Genomic DNA, 22,551 nt, shown 5'->3' on the forward strand with positions numbered 1-22,551 from the left:
ATAAAAACAGACCACACAAACAAAATGTCCTTAATGTTAAAGAAAAATCCTAAATCCCCTCCATGTTTACGTTTGAATTAAAATAAATGATTACTAAGCAATAACAATATATATGGGAAAAAAAATTTCAACAAGCATCAATAGAAACACAATCATGTAAAAACACCAAATTCTATGTGGAAAACTCTTCGGTGTAGAGGAAAAAACCATGGGCAGCTCTGAAAAATATCCACTATGAAATAGGATTTACAACTCTGCCAAACTTGAGTCCACAATAAATTGGATATACAATAAATAAATCTCAACGAGTAAAATACAATCTCACCACAAAACCAATAGCAAAGATCTTCACTTTGAACTCTTCATCTCTCTATAATTGTAGTACCCAAAAACATCCAAGAGAACTTCACAAATTTATCTTCCTTATGCAGCTTGAGCATAGCTTATGATTAAAAAAAAAAATGTCTTAATTTTCTTTTTCACTCTCACATTCTCTCACTGTATTTTCTCTCTGTTTCTTTCAAAATACACCTCTCAAGACTCTCTATGTCTTGCTCTCAATATTTTGGTTTGTTGTAAAAGCGGAAGCTTTAGTACCAATTTGTTGAGAATAGCGGAAATGTAAATATCTATTTATTATGTGTGTATCCAAATAATAGTGAGTTTATGCAAAATAGAAATAGAAAGACAAAATAAACAATCATATGAGAATACAAAGATTTACGTGGTTCGACTTTTGACCTACATCCACGGGCGGCGTCAAAGAGAAAGTTTCACAAACAAAAAAAAGGAGATTACAAAGGTGGTACCAAAATACTCTCACAAAACCCAAACTCCAATACACCCAAAAAAACTCTCACTCACGTGATTAGAAAAACCTGAAAATCTCTAAAACAAATTCATGCCTTAGAGCATTCTCATCAAGGATCTCAAAAAATTTAGCATTTCAAAAACCTGCTTTATTTATTTTAATAACTCACTTTACAATACACTCAACATCAAAAGTTTTATACTTTTTACCACTTCATTAATTAAAGATAGTGAGAGAGAGAAGAAAGGATAGTGATAAAGAGTCTGGTGAGAAGAAAATAGGAATAGTGAGATTGAGAAAAGATATTTTAATTAAAGTGGTATTAATATATTATTATATTTATAAGATTTGAGCTACAGTAGACTATCATACATAGCAGTCCACTGTAGCTTAGATGCTAAAATTTTAAACACTAACACCTTTGTTGTAGTGTGCTTTTTTGGAATGAGATGCTAAAAAATAGCATTTTTAGCTTTTGAGAGTTTTATTGTGAATGCTCTCAGTGCTCTATACAAAATGACAAAGAATAGAAAAACTTATTCTAATATTGCGGCAATCATAACGCTAACGATAGCCGCATAACTAGTGTATATATTGCAAGAGATGTGGGCCTTTTGTCGTGGAGTGCAATACAAACTTGTCGAGTTGCTTAAGTCAGCAAAACATAGTCCTATTAGTACTAGGACTCGGTTAATTCCTTTGACCATATTAAAAGCCACGTAACAACATGGTTTGTATCTCACACTCCAACACGAAAATTTTTCTTCAACCAAAAACCAGCATGTCCCACACGCCTAAAGTCAAGTCTCTTTTCTACAAGCTTGCCAGACAAGCTCATTTAGAGCTTTGATAAGATGTGGGCTGGATCCATGGGGCTACGATGCACCTAACAATGAATAGGTAAACATAAAGGATTCCCACAAAAGGTATCTAAAGCATGGTTTTGAAACACGGACCGCCCATTGAACCATAAAAGGAAGGGGTTCAAGGTTTTTGAGGTCGAATCGAGGTCAAACCGTGCTGATGTTATAATTAATTTAATAATTATTTTAAATATATGTAAAAATATTAAATTAATAAAAAATAGAAAAATTAACCTTATGTGAGAAAAAAACAAGAATAAATCACAAGATTCACAACTTTCACAAGTAAAAGATTGATGTTCACAGATTATTTTACACAATAAAAATGAACCCAACAATCCAATCTGGGCAGTAATTACACCCAAAAAAAAAAGTTAATAGAAAATTTCAAATTGGCATTAGTAACAATATCCAGATGATATGTTGCTTGATAACTTGAGAAAAATTGGCCAAAAAATATAAATTGACATAAAAGAAAGAAGAATTAAAAAGGATAAAGTACCTTGCAAGAGCATAGTCGAAATGAGATTTAGAAGGAGGCCTATTGAAGTTGAAGAATGGTAGATTGCCTTTCCAAGTAGGACTTGGAGTGACGACGACGAGGGAGAGAGGCAGAGATGAGAGTGAGGCAAGCTGTGATCTGGGCTGAGGTCTGTGGTGGCCGATGGCAATAAGGGAGAGAGGCAAAGATGTAATGAGAGTGGGAGAGAGAGGCAGAGAGTGATTGAGAGAGTGAGGTGAGGGCGAAGCTGCGATTTGTGCAGAGAGTGGTGTCTGACGGCAACGAGGGAGAGAGGCAAAGATGAGAGATGTAATTGAGAGAGTGAGGGAGAGGCAGAGAGCTCAGGAAGTGATTGAGAGAGTGAGGCAAGGGTTTCAGGTTTTTATTTTGTTTCATGTTTATGCTTATAAGTCCAAACGATGCCGTTTAGGAAAAAAAATAGAGAAGAGAGTCCAACGGTTCTATTTAAGGCTTGAAACAAAGAAACCGTGTGAACCGGCTGAATCGATCATGGTTCACAGAATCAGGCAGTCGGACCGCGGTCTGTACGGATCATTGCTTTTTTTTTTTTTTTTTGGTATGGAACGGTTCTTCACGTTAAACAGACTGTAGAAATGGCCGATTCAAGATTTTCTCGGTCAGATTGTACAGTCTGGTTTGGGTTTCAAAACCATGATCTAGAGGAGTCCCTACAACCATATCCTAAAATGGATTTTCTTCCACCTTCCCTAAATTCTGCCAACATAGCTGGACTTTTAGCCATAATTCTTTTCTCCTACTGTCTTCTAAAGAGGTCCAGAGTTGGCCTAGCCAAAACAGTATCAGTTCCTGCTGGTGCATGGCCTTTAATTAGTCACCTTCCTCTGTTGGGAGCAACTTAGACTCCCCACATAACTTTGGGAGCCATGGCTGACAAGTACAGACCACTTTTTACAATCAAGCTTGGATTGCAAATTGGTTTGGTGTTGAGAAGTTGGGAGATGGCTAAGGAGTGCTTTACCACCAAAGCCTTGGTCGTGTCCTCACGGCCCAAACTAGTAGCCACAAAACACTTGTGCTATAACTTATGCTATGTTTGGCTTTGCACCCCATGGTCCCTATTGGTGTGAATTGCGTAAAATAACCACTTTAGAGCTACTATCTAATTGCCGGCTTGAGAAGTTTTCCCACATTGGAATCTCCGAAAATGAGAATGATAAAAAAGATTTATACAAACTTTGGATCAAGAAAAAGAACGGGTCAAGCTTGATTTTGGTGGAGTTGAAGCAATGGTTTGGGGATATGAACCTCAACGTGATTCTTAGGATGATTGCTGGAAAGAGGTACTTTGGTTCTAGTGATGGGGTTAATGAAGAAGAGGCTTGGCGTTGCCAAAAGGCCTTTGGGGACTTCTTTCATCTTTTGGGGTTGTTTGTGGTGTTTGATGATATTCCTTTTCTTGGGTGGTTAGATTTAGGGGTGTCAATGTTCGACCCAACCCGCGAACATGACACGAACCCGACACGAACCCAACACGGGTTTTTGCGGGTTAGGGTTGGGCCTTAATGGGTTTGGGTCATAATTGGGTTGACCCGAAATCGACATGATAAGAAAAGTCTCATAAGTGGATCAACCCGTGTAACCCGCAATAAACACGTTTGACAGACCAATTTATTTGCGTCAACCTGAAATGACCTACTTAACACAACCCCTTTAACTCGTATTACAAATAAATATTCATTTTATTTTAGATTTGTCAAATACCTATCCAACATATATTTTTTTAAAAAGAAAAGTGAGTAATTACAAAAACTTATAAGGAATATAATTGGAAATTGAAACTTTACAAATCCTAGATCTCTAAACCCTGCAAACTCTAAATCTCTAAACCTTCTTAAAAATATCTAATTTTTTTATTTATTTATTTATTTTAGTTGTACTACTCACTCTACTATCTTATTAACTCACGCCCAATTTTCAAACTCAAAGTCTCAAACTGGTTTTTGCTCTCTCTCTCTCTCTCTCTCTCTCTCTCTCTCTCTCTCTCTCTCTCTCTCTCTCTCTCTCTCTCTCTCTCTCTCTCTCTCATGTGTTTAGTGAGTTTTAGACTTAAAGAAAACTGTTTTCTTGATGTTTCAAAATTCTGTAGTAATTTTTTCTGCATAATTTTTTTGTTCTATAAACTTTGAACCCATATGCCATTATTAATATATGAGATATATTAATTGTTAATTAAGGCCATGGTTGTAGCTTTTGTCTTGTGCCGTGTGTTTTTTTTTAGAGTTGGACATCGTTTGCATATCTTGCAAGTGGGTTTATTGAGATAGTTTATAAACTAGATCTGATGGGTATTGCTTTTAAAACTGTTGAGGCATGATCATATTTTGTAACTACTAATACTTATATATATGTTTTTGGCATAGAACTTGCACAAATGAAATTGGATGAGCTTGTGCAAGATGTTATGAATTTGGACATCAACAAAGAATCTATGGACGATAATCGTAGTCATAGTCAGGATTAGTCTATTGTTTGCTCCAATTCTTTCAATATTGATATTTAGCATTTGGCGAGTTCCAATCATATTATATTTTTGTTGAACTTTGTTATTTCATTTTTGTTAAACTATGTTATTTTGAATTTGGGTTGAAGTGTATGCACTTCTTTTAGAGTGTAAAGAACATATTTCTAGATGAATGTTATATTTTTGTTGAACTATATTATTTTGAATGTGGGTTGAAGACTTGAAGTGTATGCATTGCTTTTGGGATGTAAAAAAAAATTATTTCTAGATGGATGTTATATTTAATATTACGTAGGTTGAAATGGGTTGTGTTACATTCGTGTCAACCCAACACGACTCGTTTATAAAGTGTGTCAAATGAGTTGGGTCAAGTCAACCCGCCTTATTAACAGGTCAAGATAGGGTTGAAGGATCATGGCACGATTATTAAATGGGTCGGGTTAGGGTTGAGCCATTTAGTTGAATACCCCTACCCCTACCTTGACACGACATGAACCCGACACGCTAACCCAAATTGACGCCCTTAGTTAGATTTGGGTGGACATGAAAAGGCCATGAAGAAAACTGTAAAGGAGTTGGATGGAATTCTTGGGGAATGTTTGGAAGAGCATAAGTGAAAGAGAGCTTCATCTGAGAATAAAGGGGAGGAAGATTTCATGGACATAATGCTCTCTGTCCTTGATGGTGTTGAGCTTGAAGGTTACGATGCTGATATAATCAACAAATCCACATGTTTGGTAAGTTTTCTCTTTTCACTTCTTCGTGGAGTTTTTGCTCAAGGGGCCTTGCTTGAACATGTTCCAAGTAAGGTGGCTCTCAAATGAAGGGTATACCAAAAATAATTATCTCATAATTGACTTTTTAAGACTTAGGGTCTGTTTGGATACCGCTTATTACTGAAAACTGAAAACTAAAAACACTATAGCAAAATAATTTTTGAATGTGTGAATAGTGCCGTGGGACCCAGTTTTAAAGTTAGATTTGCATTTTTTCGTACTTGCAGGTCCTATGAACAGTGCGCGGTACCCAGCCAAAAAAACACAAACGCGCGGTCTGCCACTATCCAAACCCAGCCTTAGTGTGAGTTTGGATAGCGTGTTTTGTGCGTTTTAGTGCAGTTAAGTTTTTTTTAGTGGGTTCATGGGCACTGTTCATGGGACCCACAAGTATGGAAAATGCAAATCTAACTTTAAAACTAGGTCCCACAGCTTTATTCACACATTTAAAAATTATTTTGCTATAGTGTTTTCAGTTTTCAATTTTCAGCAATAAGTGGTATCCAAATAGACCCTTAAGTGTCTAAAATAGTTTATCTAGCTGAAACTGAAAACTTTTTGCTGAAAGTACTGTGGATAAAATTAAAAGGTAACTAAAATAGTACAATGAAATCCATGAATAGTACCAAAAAGTGCAATGTGACCTATAAATAGTAGCAAAAATAAGCTGAATAGTAAAAAAATCTGACCTTTTAAACTAATGCCAAATGCACAGTAAATCTCATAAATCATATTCAGACCAAGGGTGCTAAGCAGCCCAATCCTTTATCCATCTTTACAAATGATTAGTCATTTACGTTAGATTTGTTTCGTTGAAAAACCTTCACTTCTATAACGTAGGCTAATATACGGTATTTCCTTAAATAGTATATGAAGTGTTTGTTTGGTTAGCTTATTTTTTGCCAACTTATTTTACTATTCAGTTTATTTTTGTTACTGTTCATGGGTCTTACTACACTTTTTGATACTATTCATAGGTCCTACTGTACTATTTCAACTAACATTTACCTTTATTTACAATACTTTCAGTAAAAAGTTTTCAGTTTTAGTAAAATAAGCGATCCTAAACTGACCTGAATAGTTTTTTTTTTTTTTAGGCCTTGCAATTTAAAAAACAAAGAAGTGTATTGCAAATATATATATATATATATATATTAATTGTAAAATCCGACCATGTAATGTCTTACTTCAATGTAACAATTTGCTGTGTTACAGTATTCTGTATTGCCTCGTGTATATAATTATGCTTCTTTGCTTTTCCTTACAAGCTAAAGCTCCAGAACATCGGACATTTTTTGCTTAAGAGTTGCATTCTAACAAAAGGTATGCACTTTGTAGAGTATGATTGCTGGAGGCAGTGACATTAGCACAGTTACTCTAACTTGGACAATATATAGCATTATTGTTAAACAACCACCAAGAAGGCCCAAGATGAGCTTGATGGCCAAGTGGGCAGGGAAAGAATTGTAAACAAATTAGATATCAATATGCTAGTCTATCTCCAAGCCATAGTCAAAGAGACATTACGTTTGTATCCAGCAAGTCGATTAGCAGTGTTAGGTTCTAAAGTTTAGGATTTTATGTATTTAGAACTCTAATTTGTATTGTTGGCAAACCATGATCAAAACAATGTGTTTAGAAGTGTTTAAAGCTAGCTCAAAGTTGTATGTCAATGTAAAGTTGGAATCGAGTGTAAAGCAGAAAGGAGTGTGGCTTTCGGCCTGGCTCGATCGATCGAAGCTTAGGCTCGACCGATCGAACGTCGGGCAGATTGCTTTTCTGTAGAATTTTCCAACTCAGCCCTAGTTGTTTTAAAACGTTTTTAGGGTTTCTTATTTGTCCTAAGTATAAAAGGCAAACCCTAGCCACGTTTTAGTGTTGCTCATATTGCGATTTGTGTAAATCTCTTGTGAGATCTAGAGGAGCTTTCCTTTACACAAACTTCGGGTTTTCAAGGAGGAGATATTCTCTACACCTTGATGATCAAAACAGTTGCTGCCATTAAAGCTTAAAGAATACATAAGCGGGGGTGCTTGTAGCTGGTGGGAATCCAAAGAAAGAAGGAGTCCGTGGATTCGGAGCTTGCACGTGGTCGTGTTAGTAAGTTCTACTGGTTGGTAGCATTAGGAAGTCGAGTGGGGGTGCTTGTAAGTCCTTTTGTATGAACTTCAATTCTTTCTGATAGTGGATTCAAGTTTACCTTGAGGATAGCTAGGTCAAATCCTCCCCAGGTTTTTACCGGTTTGGTTTCCTGGGTAATCATATCGTGTGTTATTTATTTTCTACTGCTTTGCATGATTTGATCTTTATTATTGTGATAACCTAGACTTGTTTAATTGGACTAAGTAACAACTTGGCTAATTGCCTAGGTTTAATCAATTGTTTAAGGGGTCTAAAAACTGTCAAGTGGTATCAGAGCGGGTAGCTCTTTTTGTTGTTGATCCTTTGATCACTGAGCTGATCCTTGACCCCTGTTGTCATGGAACACGGACACTCTCTAGTTATTCCTCCTCACTTTGATGGGAATAATTATGCTTACTGGAAAGTAAGGATGAAAGCCTTCCTGAAATCTATTGATGAGAGGGTGTGGAATTCCGTTGAATACGGATGGGAGAAGCCCACTATTCCTGTTAGTGAGTGGCAAACTTCTCAGAAAGAAGCAGCTTCGTTTAATAGTAAGGCTATGAATGCGATTTTTAATGCTGTTTCTATGGAGGAATTTAAGAGAATCTCGAATGTTGAGATCGCTTATATTGCTTGGAATATCCTCTAGACTATACATGAAGGCACAAAGGCTGTCAAAATAAATAAATTGCAGCAATTGACTTCTAAATTTGAAAGCATTAGGATGTCTGATAATGAATCTTTTGATGAATTCTATGCTAAACTGAATGATATTGTTAATTCTACTTTTAACTTTGGTGAAATCTATGATCAACCTAAAATTGTTAGGAAGATTCTTAGATCTTTGACTGAGGACTTTAAACCCAAGGTGACAGCCATTACTGAAAGCAAGGATGTGGACTCCATCCCTGTTGATGAGCTTGTAGGATCTCTTCAATCCTATGAGTTGGATCTACCCAAAACTTCCAAATCCAAATCAATGGCTCTTAAGTCAGTTGATGATATTGATAGTGGTGGATTTGATGATGAGCTCTCTGCTATAGAGATTGCCTATCTTGCCAAGAACTTTAGAAACTTTCTCAGAAATAACAATAGAAAGGCAAGAGGCACAAACACTGCTAATCCTAGAAATTTTAGGAAGTATGATCCCATTAAGGTTAATAACAATGATAAACCTAGAGAAAGAGTAGGTCAATCTTCCAATAATTCTTTGGGCTCTAATGTTTTGGATGTCAAGGGTATGGACACTTGAAATCTGAATGTCCAACCTATTTGAAGTCTATGGGTAAGGCTATGACTGTAACCCTTAGTGATGGTGAAGTTTCTGATCATGATTTTGATTGTGATGAGGATGGAAATTTAATTGCTTTCACTGCTACTGCTGTAGTTGATGAAAGCATATCTGTTGAAGAGAACCCTTCTGATGGGGAACTCTCTGAAGATGCAGATTTTCAAGAGGCCTATAACAAACTTTGCAAAGTTGCTGCAAAGGATGCTATGGATGTTGAACTTGGCCTAAAAAAAATTGAATCTCTTGAGCTTGAAAAGAAAAATTTGCTTGTTAAATTATTTGATGCTAATGACCTTTTGAACAATGTGAAAACTGAAAACATGCTTTTACTTGATAAAGTTAAATCTTTAGAACTTGATTTATCTGTTGCTAGATCTACTAGTTCTAAACTTGATCAAATGCTGAGTGTTCAAAAGTCATCTTCTGACAAAACTGGTTTAGGTTATGTTGATAACATCTGTGTGTCCGCTCCCCATTCCACTAAGTTTGTTCCTTCATCTTCTTCTTCTGAACCTTCTGCGAGTGAGATTGTGAGTGAAACTGTCAAACCCCCTATGAGTGAGGTTGCTAAATCCTTAGAAGGTTCATCATCTAGGAAGATTAAGGTTGATCTGAAAGAATCTAAGCCTAAGAAGCCTACCCTATCTAAGGACAAGACACATGATAAACCTGCATGGGTTTGTCATTTTTGCGGAAAGACTGGACACATACGTCCAAATTGCTACAAGCTGCAAGCTGCAAAGAGAGCAAACAAACCAAAAGTACCTGTGCCTCAAGCACTTGATCCTATGGTGCTTGTTGGTGATTTGGTAAAGGCTTTAAACCTTTATTATAATCCTGGGGTTGGAAATCATTCTCAAGTGAATAAGAACTCCAATGCTCGTGCTGCATCTAAAAAGTTTTGGATGCAAAAGACTCGTCCTAATTGAGTCTTTCTGACATGGTCCTTGTGTTTCATTGCCCTATCCTTTGTGACCATTGTTCTTTGGTTGTTTTTTTTTTTTGTCTCTAGGATTTGCATAGCATAACATTCATGCATTTCATTCTAGTTTTTTTTTTTTTTTAATTTTTTTTTTAATAAAAAAAAGGGAAAAAGGACATAACATGTTTTTGCACTATTCTTCTTGGTTTTTAAGAACAAGGTTGGTCAATTTATTTTCACATAACATGTTTTTTGTACCTTATTTAGCTTTGATGATCTTATTTATTGCACTCTACTAGTTGAAGATTTGTAGTGCATGTTGTGTGTGAAAGATGTGTATGGTTTTTGATTACTATGTCTTAATCTTGAAGTCACATGTTTTTGAATGTTGGACTTGAACTTTTAGAGAAAGGCATAAATAACCATCTCACCACTGTTCACTAGCCAATCATGAACACCTTAGTGCATATCATAAGATTTTGTGCTCGAGAAAGTGTAGCACATGCACAAAAAGAACATAAGGTGAAGCCTCGGTAAAAGTGCTTAATTCTTAAAATCTAATTGGTGTGTACTATTAGGCTTGATGCCAAACTCACATAAACTTAAAATTTGAATGTATATTATGAGGCATAAATACAAGAAACTTACATGATTGCAAGCTTATAATCTAGGAGATGTGGGAGTTATATGATGTAACTCTTTAGGTGATAGTCTCTTTTAAATTCTTTGTGATGAATTTTGTAGACTTTGTGATTGATTGCTATTCACATATCACCTCACATGTATCTCATGTCTTTGCTAGTCGCACACACTACACGAGTTACTCGTTTCTAAACATTGTATATGTTATTGTGTGTGTTTATGGTCTGACCAACCAAGTTTTTGCAATCACTTTGAATTATGTGCAAACTAAATTTGTTGCTTGAAAATTTGTGGAGAATGCAAAATTTTGTTTTTGGGAATATTGGGCTTAAAATTCTTGTTTGGAAAATCATATCATCTCATACTCATGCATTTTTGGTCTTAATAGTTAATGCTTTGAGCTAAATCAACTTGTTTTTCAAAATTGTGTTTTTCCAGAAAAATTTGGTGAGCCTCTGCCTGATTCGATCGGTCCATTCTGTTTTTCGACCGATTGAAATTCTTAAAATTTTAAATTTTTTGAGAGAGGGAGCCTCTGTCTGTTTTGACTGGTCGAGACTGATTTTTGACCGATCGAAACTCGTGTATCTGGTTTTTTAAAAAGCAGAATAGGACTTTTTCAAAGTCACTATTCAAACCTTTTTAAGCTTTTCTCTCTCTCCGCGTTGGCTCTTGGCTCCACCATCGATTTTTGTCGTTTTCCTTTAAGTTTTTTGCAAGGTTTTTGTCCTTAGAAGCCGGTAAGACCCTTTTGCCCTTCTTTTTCAAGTTTATTTCTTGATTTCATGCATTTTTCATGCATTCTCATGGCTATTTTCGGCATCTTCAAATTTATTGGGGTTTTTGATGATTCAAGCCAATTCTTGTGTAATTGATCAATGGGTTTTTGTGCCATGATGTTATATTGATGTTCCCTATAGTTTAATTTGATCAAATTGGTGGTTTTTGAAAAATTGAAAATTCTAGGGTTTTGAATTTGATCCGAATTGGGGATTTTGTCAAATTGGCTTAAATTGATGAAATTGGCTTCTCCAATTGATGTAATTGGTCATTATTGTTGTTATTCCATCATGTGAAATGATCAATTCGTCAATTTTTTTTAAAAATTGATCAAGTGGTTTCTTTATTTTGGGGTTTTTGTGTTCAAAACCTTTATGTGCAAGCCAATTTTGTAATTTGAATATTTTTGACTCAATTCACTGCATTAGCACATGCATCATGACATTTAAATTTGTTCATGCATCATATAGATTTTGTTGTTTTTTTGCTAACTTGCAGTCTGCCTTTGGTTTTGGTTTTGTGGTTTTTGTTCTTTCGCTCTGTGTTTTGATCCTTATCTTAGCACCATGCCTAGGAAAACTAGAGCTCATAGGACCACTTCCACTTCCTCTCAGTCTTCACCTAGAGTAGAGCTGTTTAAGAATGATAAGTGTAGAGAAGCCTATGACACCTTGAACTGTAGGCGTAAGATCTGGTCTGAGCGAGCTGTTGTGTTAGATGCGCTTGATCCGGCCATTAGGGCTAATTTTGAGTCTAGGGGTTGGTTGCCTCTCGTACAGATAGATCATCCACCTCCGACCGCCCTGATTAGAGAGTTCTACTCGAATCTCTCTTACCACATCTATGATTCCAACACTCTAGTTAGGAGTTGGATACGAGGTGTAGAGTTCACTATTACCCCTCGGGTGGTGGTTGAGGCTCTTGGGGTGCCGGTAGTTCGGGATGCTGACTATCCCTATGATGAGTCACCCTCTTTAGATGTAGTCATGTCTTACATCACTGGGTCATCTATCCAGTGGGGTTCTGATCCTCGGATCACGTCCACTGAACTTACCGAGACTGCCTATCTCTTCTTTAGGATTGAGTGTCATTCCCTGTGGCCTATCTCTCACTACCACACCATCCCTTTAGAGCGATGTGTGTTTTTGTACGCCTTTGCTTCTGGAGCGTCTATCAGTTTTCCTCACTTGTTCCTTCGTTCTTTGAACGAGGTTCATAGGAGTTCTGCCGTAGGGCATGCACTGATTCATCCTATTTTCATTCATAGGATTCTGCTCTATTTGGGTCTAGATGGTTTTCCGTCAGGTGAGCCTGTTCATGTGATAGCTCCTATAGGTGCCACCTTTCTTCGTTAGAGGGCTGCTCAGTTGAGAGTTCCTCCTTCTCGTCCTCGAGGTGCGTCATCTAGTAGTGTTCCCCCTCCTCCCTCTTTTACAGGTACAGCTGTTGCTGAGCCTTCAGGTGCTGCTGCAGATGCTGATGTTGCTGTTCCTCCACCGACTGCTACGGATGATTCAGACATTCGTTGCACGTTGGATCATGTCTTGACCGTTCAGGCGGCTTAAGGACAGATTTTGGTGGACGTGCTTGATGAGATCTGTGCCTTGCGTGCGGAGTTGGCGCAGTTTAGACCACCTCCCTTTTAATGATGGATATCTTGTGTGCCATTTGGCATTCTGTCACAAAAAGGAGGAGTACTTGTAGAGTTTTTGCTTTCAGGGGAGACTTTTTGTTTTTTGGTTGGAGCTTGTGGAGTTTTAGATTGTATCTAGGTGCTTCACTATGTACTTAACATTTTTAGCTCTTACCTTGTTTTTGATGGGATATTCATGTTAGGGGGAGTTTTATGTTTTTGTTGGTACTTTATTTATTTCTTGTTTCAAACTGCTTATTGATTTATATTTATGAGTTATTCATTGATATATGTCTTTATTTGTGTGTTGTTTGAAATCAAGAAGTTATTTTGTTTACTTGTATTATTTCCACACATGCGGTTATGCATTTTGTTTAGTGTTTCAGGAAATATACAGGTTGATTCAATTGAGCTGCTGTCTACACTTGCAACTGATGGATAGTAGTTAGGATTGAGTTTTTGTTTATGAGCATTATTTTGTAAAGGGCTTTTCATTTTGTAAACTTGGAGCTTCTAAGTTGTGTTTTGTCACGGATTGCCAAAGGGGGAGTTTGTTAGGTTCTAAAGTTTAGGATTTTATGTATTTAGAACTCTAATTTGTATTGTTGGCAAACCATGATAAAAACAATGTGTTTAGAAGTGTTTAAAGCTAGCTCAAAGTTGTATGTCAATGTAAAGTTGGAATCGAGTGTAAAGCAGAAAGCAGTGTGGCTTTCGGCCTGGCTCGATCGATTGAAAATTAGGCTAGACCGATCGAACGTCGGGCAGATTGCTTTTCTGTAGAATTTTCCAACTCAGCCCTAGTTGTTTTAAAATGTTTTTAGGGTTTCTTATTTGTCCTAAGTATAAAAGACAAACCCTAGCCATGTTTTAGTGTTGCTCATATTGCGGTTTGTGTAAATCTCTTGTGAGATTTAGAGGAGCTTTCCTTTACACAAACTTAGGGTTTTCAAGGAGGAGATATTCTCTACACCTTGATGATCAAAACAGTTGCTGCCATTAAAGCTTAAAGAATACACAAGCGGGGGTGCTTGTAGCTGGTGGGAATCCAAAGAAAGAAGGAGTCCATGGATTCAGAGCTTGCACGTGGTAGTGTCAGTAAGTTCTATTGGTTGGTAGCATTAGGAAGTCGAGCGGGGGTGCTTGTAAGTCCTTTTGTATGAACTTCGATTCTTTCTGATAGTGGATTCAAGTTTACCTTGAGGATAGCTAGGTCAAATCCTCCCCAGGTTTTTATCGATTTGGTTTCCTGGGTGATCATATCGTGTGTTATTTATTTTCCGCTGTTTTGCATGATTTGATCTTTATTATTGTGATAACCTAGACTTGTTTAATTGGACTAAGTAACAACTTGGCTAATTACCTAAGTTTAATCAATTGTTTAAGAGGTCTAAATTTGTCAAGCAGCACCACGTGAATTCACTGAAAATTGTATTATAGGTGGTTACCATGTTCTAAAAGGCACTCGATTAATCACAAACCTTTGAAAAATCCAAACAGATCCACACATATGGTCAGACCCATTCGAGTTCAAGCCGGAAAGATTTCTCACCACCCACAAGAATGTTGATGTTAGGGGTCAAAATTTCGAATTGCTCCAATTTTGAAGTGGTAGAAGAACATGTCCTGGAATATCTTTTTCCCTTCAAATGGTACAGTTAGCATTGGCTAGTTTTCTACACATGTATGATATCTCAATTCCCTCGGATGCAAAGGTTGATATGACTGAGATAGTTTGTCTCACAAATAACAAAGCCACCTCACTTGAAGTTCTCATCAAACCTTGCCTACACCTTCCAAGCTTTATGGATTAAAGACTGTCTAATATATAATTCATGTGCAGGTCTAATAATTGTGATTTGATCAAAATTTGCCATGATTTGTTTGTACTTTGTTAGTGGGCGTACCATTTTGCAAGACACCATGAGTTTGCTATTGTGAAATGGAAATAATTAACAATGCCTAAAATTTGGAGGAAAATGGTTATTTCTCCACCTTCATTGTAGTGACCCAAAAAGGGGGGTTTTGCATTCCATGGAATCCCACATCGCCTAGGGAAGCACATGAGAATGTGTTTATAAGGAATGACCTCCCTTTAATGTGTAGAGGCCTTTTCCTCCACTGTTGTGTGATTTGGGGGAGAACAAAACCGTGAGGGGTATGAGGCCCCAAAGCAGACAATATCTATATGATGGTATCAGAGCCATGCCCTAGCCGGAAGTGTGGGCCCTACATGCGGGGACGCGTGTGCCTGTAATAGGGGTGGATTGTAGTGACCCAAAAAGGGGGGTCTTGTATTCCATGGAATCTCACATTGCCTAGGGAAGCACATGGGAATGTGTATATAAGGAATGACCTCCCTTCAATGTGTAGAGACCTTTTCCTTCACTGTTGTGTGCTTTGGGAGAGGACAAAACCATGAGGGGTATGAAGCCCCAAAGCGGACAATATCTACATAGGTGAGGTGGGGTCATTACATTCATTATGTTTGGTTATTCAGACATAAATAGATTTGAATTTTGTCAATCTCATCCTCCAAAGAGAAATTCTGTCATAAGAAATCGAAATTTCTATACACCATAAAATGTCAAAATTTGGGCTTCACATTTTATGCATGAAAAAATCATTAATGCGATTGTGTTGTTTTTAAATTAAATTAAGTTAACACTACCATACAATATGTTGTATCATAATGTAACACAAATGAAGAAGATAAAGGTTTTTTTTTGAAATCAAGGGCAGAGCAGGGCAAGGGGTCATAGGAATAATTGCCTCCTAAACTCGATCACCCTCAAAGAAGCTCATTCCCTTCTAAACTACATGCTTGTGTTGCAAGTTTTACCCCATTGATAGGAGAAAGTATGTTAAATTACCGATTGTCCTGAAAGATTAAATTATTGAAATATTGTAAATTTAATTATTTAAACACATACTTCTAACAAAGTATCTTATGAGTCTGACCTCAGAAGTATCTCTCCCTATCTCTCCTTTATTTTAAATTCCATTTTTTTTATGCCCATTTTGGATTCATTAGTTAATTGTAGGGTAGTCAAATTCCTTAATAATTGTCTTCTTTAAGTTGCATCTTGAACATTTCAATTTGAACTTATCACATTACATATTTGATTCAAATTATAATGTCATGGAATTTTCCAATCACAAAATTTCAACATATAATATAATTTTTTTTTTTACAAGCAAGATATATATTCATTGCATTCACATGAATCACATGTTCTTTTGATTTAGGGCATAGCCCTCCCACTTTTGTCAAAAGAGTAAATTTCGAGGCACAATTTTTTCTGCAACTTGCTAAAATGACAGGTTTTAAATAGTGAAATTAAAAATGATATTAGTGATGGGTCCTTATATACGTAATATCTACCACTCAGAACTTGCACTCAAAACTATACATGAAAAGTTTGTGCTCTCTCCTACTCTTTTTAGGGCCCTCCTTTGCTGTTTTACGGTAATTTATTGGTGCTTATGTTTTCTTTCTTCCCCTAGTGGGTTAATAATTTTGTTTCCTTTCATTAAAAAGGGAAAGAAAAAAAATTTGTCATATATCTATTTTTTAGAAACAAACACACACTACACACTCAAGAGGGAGAGAAGAAATTGACAGGTATCTAACCAGAGGAAAAACACTTTGTCATTTAAATATAAGCCACAAAAGTCTATTAGAAAGAAAATGATATATCATGGAATAATATTTATACAGAACAAGAAGATGACTCAGAAAAGTACTAGAGATTGTTTCAAACAAAAGAAAGAAAAAACAAAAATGGATGCCCACATACAATATGGACTTCATAGGGTTGGTGATTAGTGTAGACCCCCCAATTTCTATCATCATTTGTTTCAGAATATATATATATATATATATACATACATATAGTGATTAGTTACTTTGACACGACTTTCACTGAAACCATGCCTGATTGGTAGGGACTCTCTACACAACATCCAAAGGTTTAGAAAAAAAAACTCAAAATGAAAAAACAAACACAGACTACACACTCAAGAGGGAGAGAAGAAATTGACAGGTATCTAACCAGAGGCAAAACACTTTGTCATTTAAATATAAGCGACAAAAGTCTATTAGAAAGAAAATGATATATCATGGAATAATATTTATACAGAACAAGAAGATGACTCAGAAAAGTACTAGAGATTGTTTCAAACAGAAGAAAGAAAAAACAAAAATCGATGCCTGCATACAGTATGGATTCTGTAGGGCTGGTGATCAGTGCAGGCCCCACAATTTCAATCATCATTTGTTTTAGAATATATATATATATATATATATAGTGATTAGTTACTTTGACCCGACTTTCACTGAAACCATGCCTGATTGGTAGGGACTCTCTGCACAACGTCCAAAAGGTTTAGAAAAAATTCAAAATGAATAAACAAAAATGATTGGATCGTGTTGAAATATTTGATTTTGAGAGCTTGTAATTTGTGTCCAATTAACAGATTTTCTTAGGGCAATTGTTAATAAACTATATTAGAAATTTTTTGATATAATTGTTATGAAAAATATAAAACAACGTTAACAAAATTAATTATTTTCTCATAAAATATTTCTAAACCAATGAACTTAGAACATTCTTTAATGTATCCATAAGTAATTTATCTACTCTTATCTGTCTCTTGCAGCAGCTGTAGAAAATCACAAACAGGGAAAAAAAAAAAAAAAAATCATATGTAAAGCAAGATTTATGATTGTGATTGACGTTATCATGCTTGGGACTTAATGCAATCACATTGGGGTCTCTTGCTAGCTGTTTCTTAAAGTAGAAAAAAGATACTAAAATTCTTTTTATTTATTTATTTATGTTTTGATAACTGAAATAAAGAAAAGTGGTACATTGAAAAGTAAGAAAAAAATAATAGATCAAATAAATAAATAAAATATTTTACTAAAGTGAAAAAAAAAGTATAGAATAATGAATATGATACAAGTGTTTAAAAAAGTGATTGACTAAAATATAAAAAATAAATAAATTTTTATCTTTAAACAATATATATATATATATATATATGTGTGTGTGTGTGTGTGTATGTATGTAGGTATTTTTTTTAGAGAGACTAATTTAATTGCTCTTTATCTTAGAATCCCTTCTATTGTGTTGTCCATAGAAATTCTTGACGAAAAGATTGTGATTTCTTCTTGCTAGTATATCATTAAACAATCAATTGTGCTTTTCACCGTCTAATAATGGAGAAGAAAATAATGAAAAAAAGACAAAAGAAGGAAAAAATGAGGAGATATTTTCTTACCCAATGCAATAAAACCACAAGCATATTGCTCTAAGTAAAACTCTACTAACAATTTTTTTGAAATTTACAATACTATTTTGATTAAAACTAAATACGAAGATTTTCAAAAGGTTTTCTTTTCATTATTTATTTTTATTATTAAATATTATAAATTTTGTTTTCAATAATGATATAGATTACATGATTTGCCCCATGTAACTTGATTTTTTTTTAATATAAAAAATAACCTATTTTATTTTTTAAATTCAATTACCTTTTCTTAGTTTATATATGAATTTAAATTTATCTTTGCATCACACTAGTATGATATTAGTATACTATATAATAAAAGTCGTGTTTTACATGACATGATTGAACCAGCTATTTGGCTCCACCTTTTACTTTATTATTTTCTCTCCTTAGAATTTACAAGGCTTTATTCTCTCATCTCTTTCTCAAGCAAGCTTTGAAATTAAGAAGGTGTCAAATACGTTAGAGTTGAAAGAAATGGAAAAATGCCACATATATTTAAATTAATTATCAAAGAATAATACAAAGTATCAGTGAGTCAGTGACCTTCACTTTATGGCACTGAGGAGGGACCCCAAACAATGCTAAAAAAAAGCATATCCAAAGGTGTTGAACCAATAGAGTTCATTGCAAACAAGGACAAATAACTAGACTTTTTCTAATTAACAGTCATGACATAATGCCATCAACTATTGCCCGAACACAATAGCTTATTTGGAGTAAGAATTTGTTGCAACGGGGATGACCCACTATGATATCGAACAGCTAATAGAATTAACACATTCAAACACTGTGGAGCGTTGTATATATTATAATTATATATTTCATTCTAGTATAGATAAGACATGGAACTGGTTTTTTTGGTCTCTTAAGTACACTAAACTGATCATTTCAATAAAAAGTACACTAAACTGACAAAAGTGTACAAAACTCCAAACTAGAGTTAAATACGATAAGGTTTGTTTAATATTGATTTGGCTATTGCAACCTTAAGTCACCCTGATAGCTTAGCTTAATGGTACCAAAATAAAAGCTAATCCACAAAATGACCTGAACAGCTAAAAATTTGTCTATAAAAGCTTACACATTTCGTTAGAAAGACATCCATGTATAGGACTCCAGCAACCTTAGCCTAAAATGGATTTTCTTTCACCTTCCCTATATTCTGCCATAGCTGGACTTATTGCTATAATTCTTTTCTCCCACCATCTTCTAAAGAGGTCAAGAGTTGGCTTAGCCAAAACAGTACCTATTACACCTGGTGCATGACCTGTAATTGGTCACCTCCCTCTGTTAGGGGGAATCCAACCTCCTCACCTAACTTTGGGAGCCATGGCTGACAAGTACGGATCACATTTTACTATCAAGCTTGGATTGCACCCAGCTTGGTGGTGAGCAGTTAGGACATGGCCAAAGAGTTCTTCACCACCAACGACTTGGCCGTGTCATCGCAACCCAGTTTAGTAGCCGCAAAACACATGGGCTATAACTATGCCATGTTTAATTTTGCACCCCATGGTCCCTATTGGCATGAATTGCGTAAAATAATCACGTTAGAGCTACTATCAACTTGTCAGCTTGACCAGTAAATTTAGAGAGTTTTGGGTACAGAAACTCTAGATCTACAATAGGAGGCACAAGAAGCATTCTTCTCTCTCTCTCTAAAAAACCACCTTAAAACGTGTTTTAGGGTTTCCTTTAAATACTAGGAGAATTAGATTTGAAACCCTAATCACTTAATAGGCTGATGGGCTTTAATTAAATTCTACAGAAATGCATCTCGATTGGTCGAACCACAGTCTCAATTGGTCGAACATGACATGTTTCAAATTTCTTGAACCTACAACTTTCTTGTTTTTGTATTCTTTTTTTTTTTTTTTTTTTTTGAGAGTCAAAACTGTGTATTATTATTACATTACTAGAAAATCAGAAATAACAACATGACTAATGTCTGCTGGAACATGCTCCATCCAGACCAATAAAGGAAAAGAAACAATTGCTCTCTTGGCTAAAGCATGAGCTGCACAATTGCCCTGCCGCCTAGTATGAGATAAAGAAAAAGTTCGTAGCGAACCCACAATAGACATCGTGTCTTTGATAATCTCACCCATGGATGAATGAGCCCCATCTGTTGTCCTCAAAGCCCTCCAAACCACCTCAAAATCACCTTCAAATTCAGAAGCCGTGAATCCCACTTCCACTACAAATCTTGTTGCTCTTCTTGCAGCTAGTGCTTCCAGTACCTCCACAGAACCCGAGTAAGGAATTTTCTCAGCTAAAGCCGCAATAGCAAGCCCCTTAACGTCTCTAATTATGACCCCTATCCCTGCTTCCTCTGATTCGGCAAAGACCGCGCCATCATAATTTGTTTTATACGTTCCATCCATTGGGGGTCACCATTTTATACTTCCTTTTTGTTGCTGTACTTTTGTAATCTGGAGTTTTGATTGAAAGTCCGATAGGTATCCCTTAGCTGCTTCAAATAATTTTCAGTCGGCAAGCCTTTCTCATTCAATCTCAGCTTGTTTCTTTGGTTCCAAATGAACCAAGCCACCACCCCAAACAACTCTAAACTATTTGCCCTCTGTCTCACCATGTTAATTAGTTCTTGCATGTCCTGGAGGAATGGATACTCTGTTCGAACCCAGCTGAAACAGGGGGCCCAAATGTTGGTTAGTTTCTCGCAACTCCAAATGGCATGAAGTGTTGTTTCCTGGTCCAAGAGACAGGCACTACACTTTGCTTCTTCAAGAACTTTTCTTTTCTTCAGATTAACCTTTGTGGGTAGAGCATTGGAATAAACTTTCCAGAGAAAGAATTTGATTTTATTTGGAATGTGGAGCTTCCAAATACTCTTCCAGAAAGCCGACTGATGTGATGAGTCCGAACTTGATGCAGCACTAGAATTGGCTTCCTGACACAACATCTGGTACCCTGCCCTCACCGTATACTCCCCATTATGACTATCTGGCCAGATTAAGCGATCTCTCTGATCTGTCCAGCACAATGGTATCGCTTTGATTCGGCTTGCTTCAAAGCTCAAAAATGCTGGTGTAACATGTTAATGTTCCAAGTGCTCGTGTTTGGGTTTATGAGTGCAGCAACTTGAGCACCTTTTAATCCCGGAGCATGTGGAGAAACAACCTTGGCAAACCCCTTCCCTGGCAACCAATTATCTTTGTATATATCAATACTCTTCCCATCTCCTATTCTCCACCTCATGCCCATCGAAATCACCTTCCTCGCCTTAAGAATACTCTGCCAAGCATAAGACCCATTGGCTGCTGAAGCTTCAAAAATGGACCCCTTAGGAAAGTATTTCGCTTTGAAGACCCGATAAAACAGCGAGGATTGGTCCTTCAAAAGTCTCCACACTTGTTTTGCCAACATAGCATTGTTGAATTTTTCCAAGTCCTTAAATCCAAGCCCCCCATCTGATTTGGGCCGGCAAAGAACCTCCCACTTTTTCCAATGAATTTTTCACTGCTCACCTTTTTGCCCCCAAAAGAATTTGCGGATTAAAGCCTCAATTTCATGACAAAGACCCACTGGTAATTTGAAGCAACTCATTGCAAAAGCAGGAATCGCTTGCACCACGGCTTTGAGTAGGATCTCTTTACTCGCTTGGGACAATAGCTTTTCTTTCCACCTTTGAAGTTTGCTCCACACTCTCTCTTTAATGTAATTTAGACTTGCTTTCCTCTTCCTTCCCACCACTGCCGGCAAGCCAAGGTACTTTTCCTACTCTTTCACTTCTGGTAGTTGTAAAAAATCTGAGATTGAGGCTTTTGTGTCTTCACTCACTGCCTTACAAAAAAAGATGGTTATCTTCTCCTGATTTAGCTTTTGACCAGATGCTTGTTCATACAAAGACAGGATGTCTTGGATTGCTTGCAAATCTACCATAGATGCTCTACAAAATAAGAGGGTGTCATCTGCAAAAAATAAGTGTGAGATTTTTGGTCCCTTTTTGCATAATGAAAAATCCCGTATAGTGTCATTGGAGGTTGCTTGCTGCAACATCCTATTCAAACCTTCTGAACACAACAAAAAAAGGTATGGAGACAAAGGGTCCCCTTGTCCTAGGCCCCTAGATGGCCTAATATCTCCCTTAGGCTCTCCATTAACCAAAATCGAATAGGATACCGTGGTAATACACTCAAGAACAAGAGACACCCACCTATCACAAAATCCCAATTTCTCCATAATCTTCCCCAAAAAGTTCCACTCCACCCATTCATATGCTTTACTCATATCTAACTTCATAGCCATAAAACCCACCTTCTTGGATTTTTGATTTTTCATATGGTGTAAGGACTTGAAAGCAACCAAAATATTATCAGAGATTGCTTTACAAGACTGAAAGGCACTTTGAGATTCTGAAATAATACTTGGTAAAATATTCTTAA

At 36.3% G+C, this 22,551-nt stretch overlaps 1 protein-coding gene and 1 pseudogene across 1 annotated transcript; one reads left to right on the forward strand and one right to left on the reverse strand.

The window, feature by feature from the left end:
- Window positions 1-2,790: 2,790 nt before the first annotated feature.
- LOC126694151 (cytochrome P450 CYP82D47-like) lies at window positions 2,791-14,672 on the forward strand (annotated as a pseudogene).
- A 5,380-nt stretch (window positions 14,673-20,052) lies between these two features.
- On the reverse strand, window positions 20,053-20,529 carry LOC126694162 (uncharacterized). The gene has a single exon (XM_050390246.1). It carries the CDS (start codon window positions 20,527-20,529, stop codon window positions 20,053-20,055), a length of 477 nt encoding a protein of 158 aa, XP_050246203.1.
- Window positions 20,530-22,551: the final 2,022 nt, after the last annotated feature.

The sequence above is a fragment of the Quercus robur genome, chromosome 2, assembly GCF_932294415.1.
Source record: "Quercus robur chromosome 2, dhQueRobu3.1, whole genome shotgun sequence".
NCBI classification, from domain to species: Eukaryota; Viridiplantae; Streptophyta; class Magnoliopsida; order Fagales; family Fagaceae; genus Quercus; species Quercus robur.

Coding starts and splice junctions, on each gene's coding strand:
- LOC126694162 (XM_050390246.1), bottom strand. CDS start 20,529: ATGGATGGAACGTATAAAACAAATTATGATGGCGCGGTCTTTGCCGAA.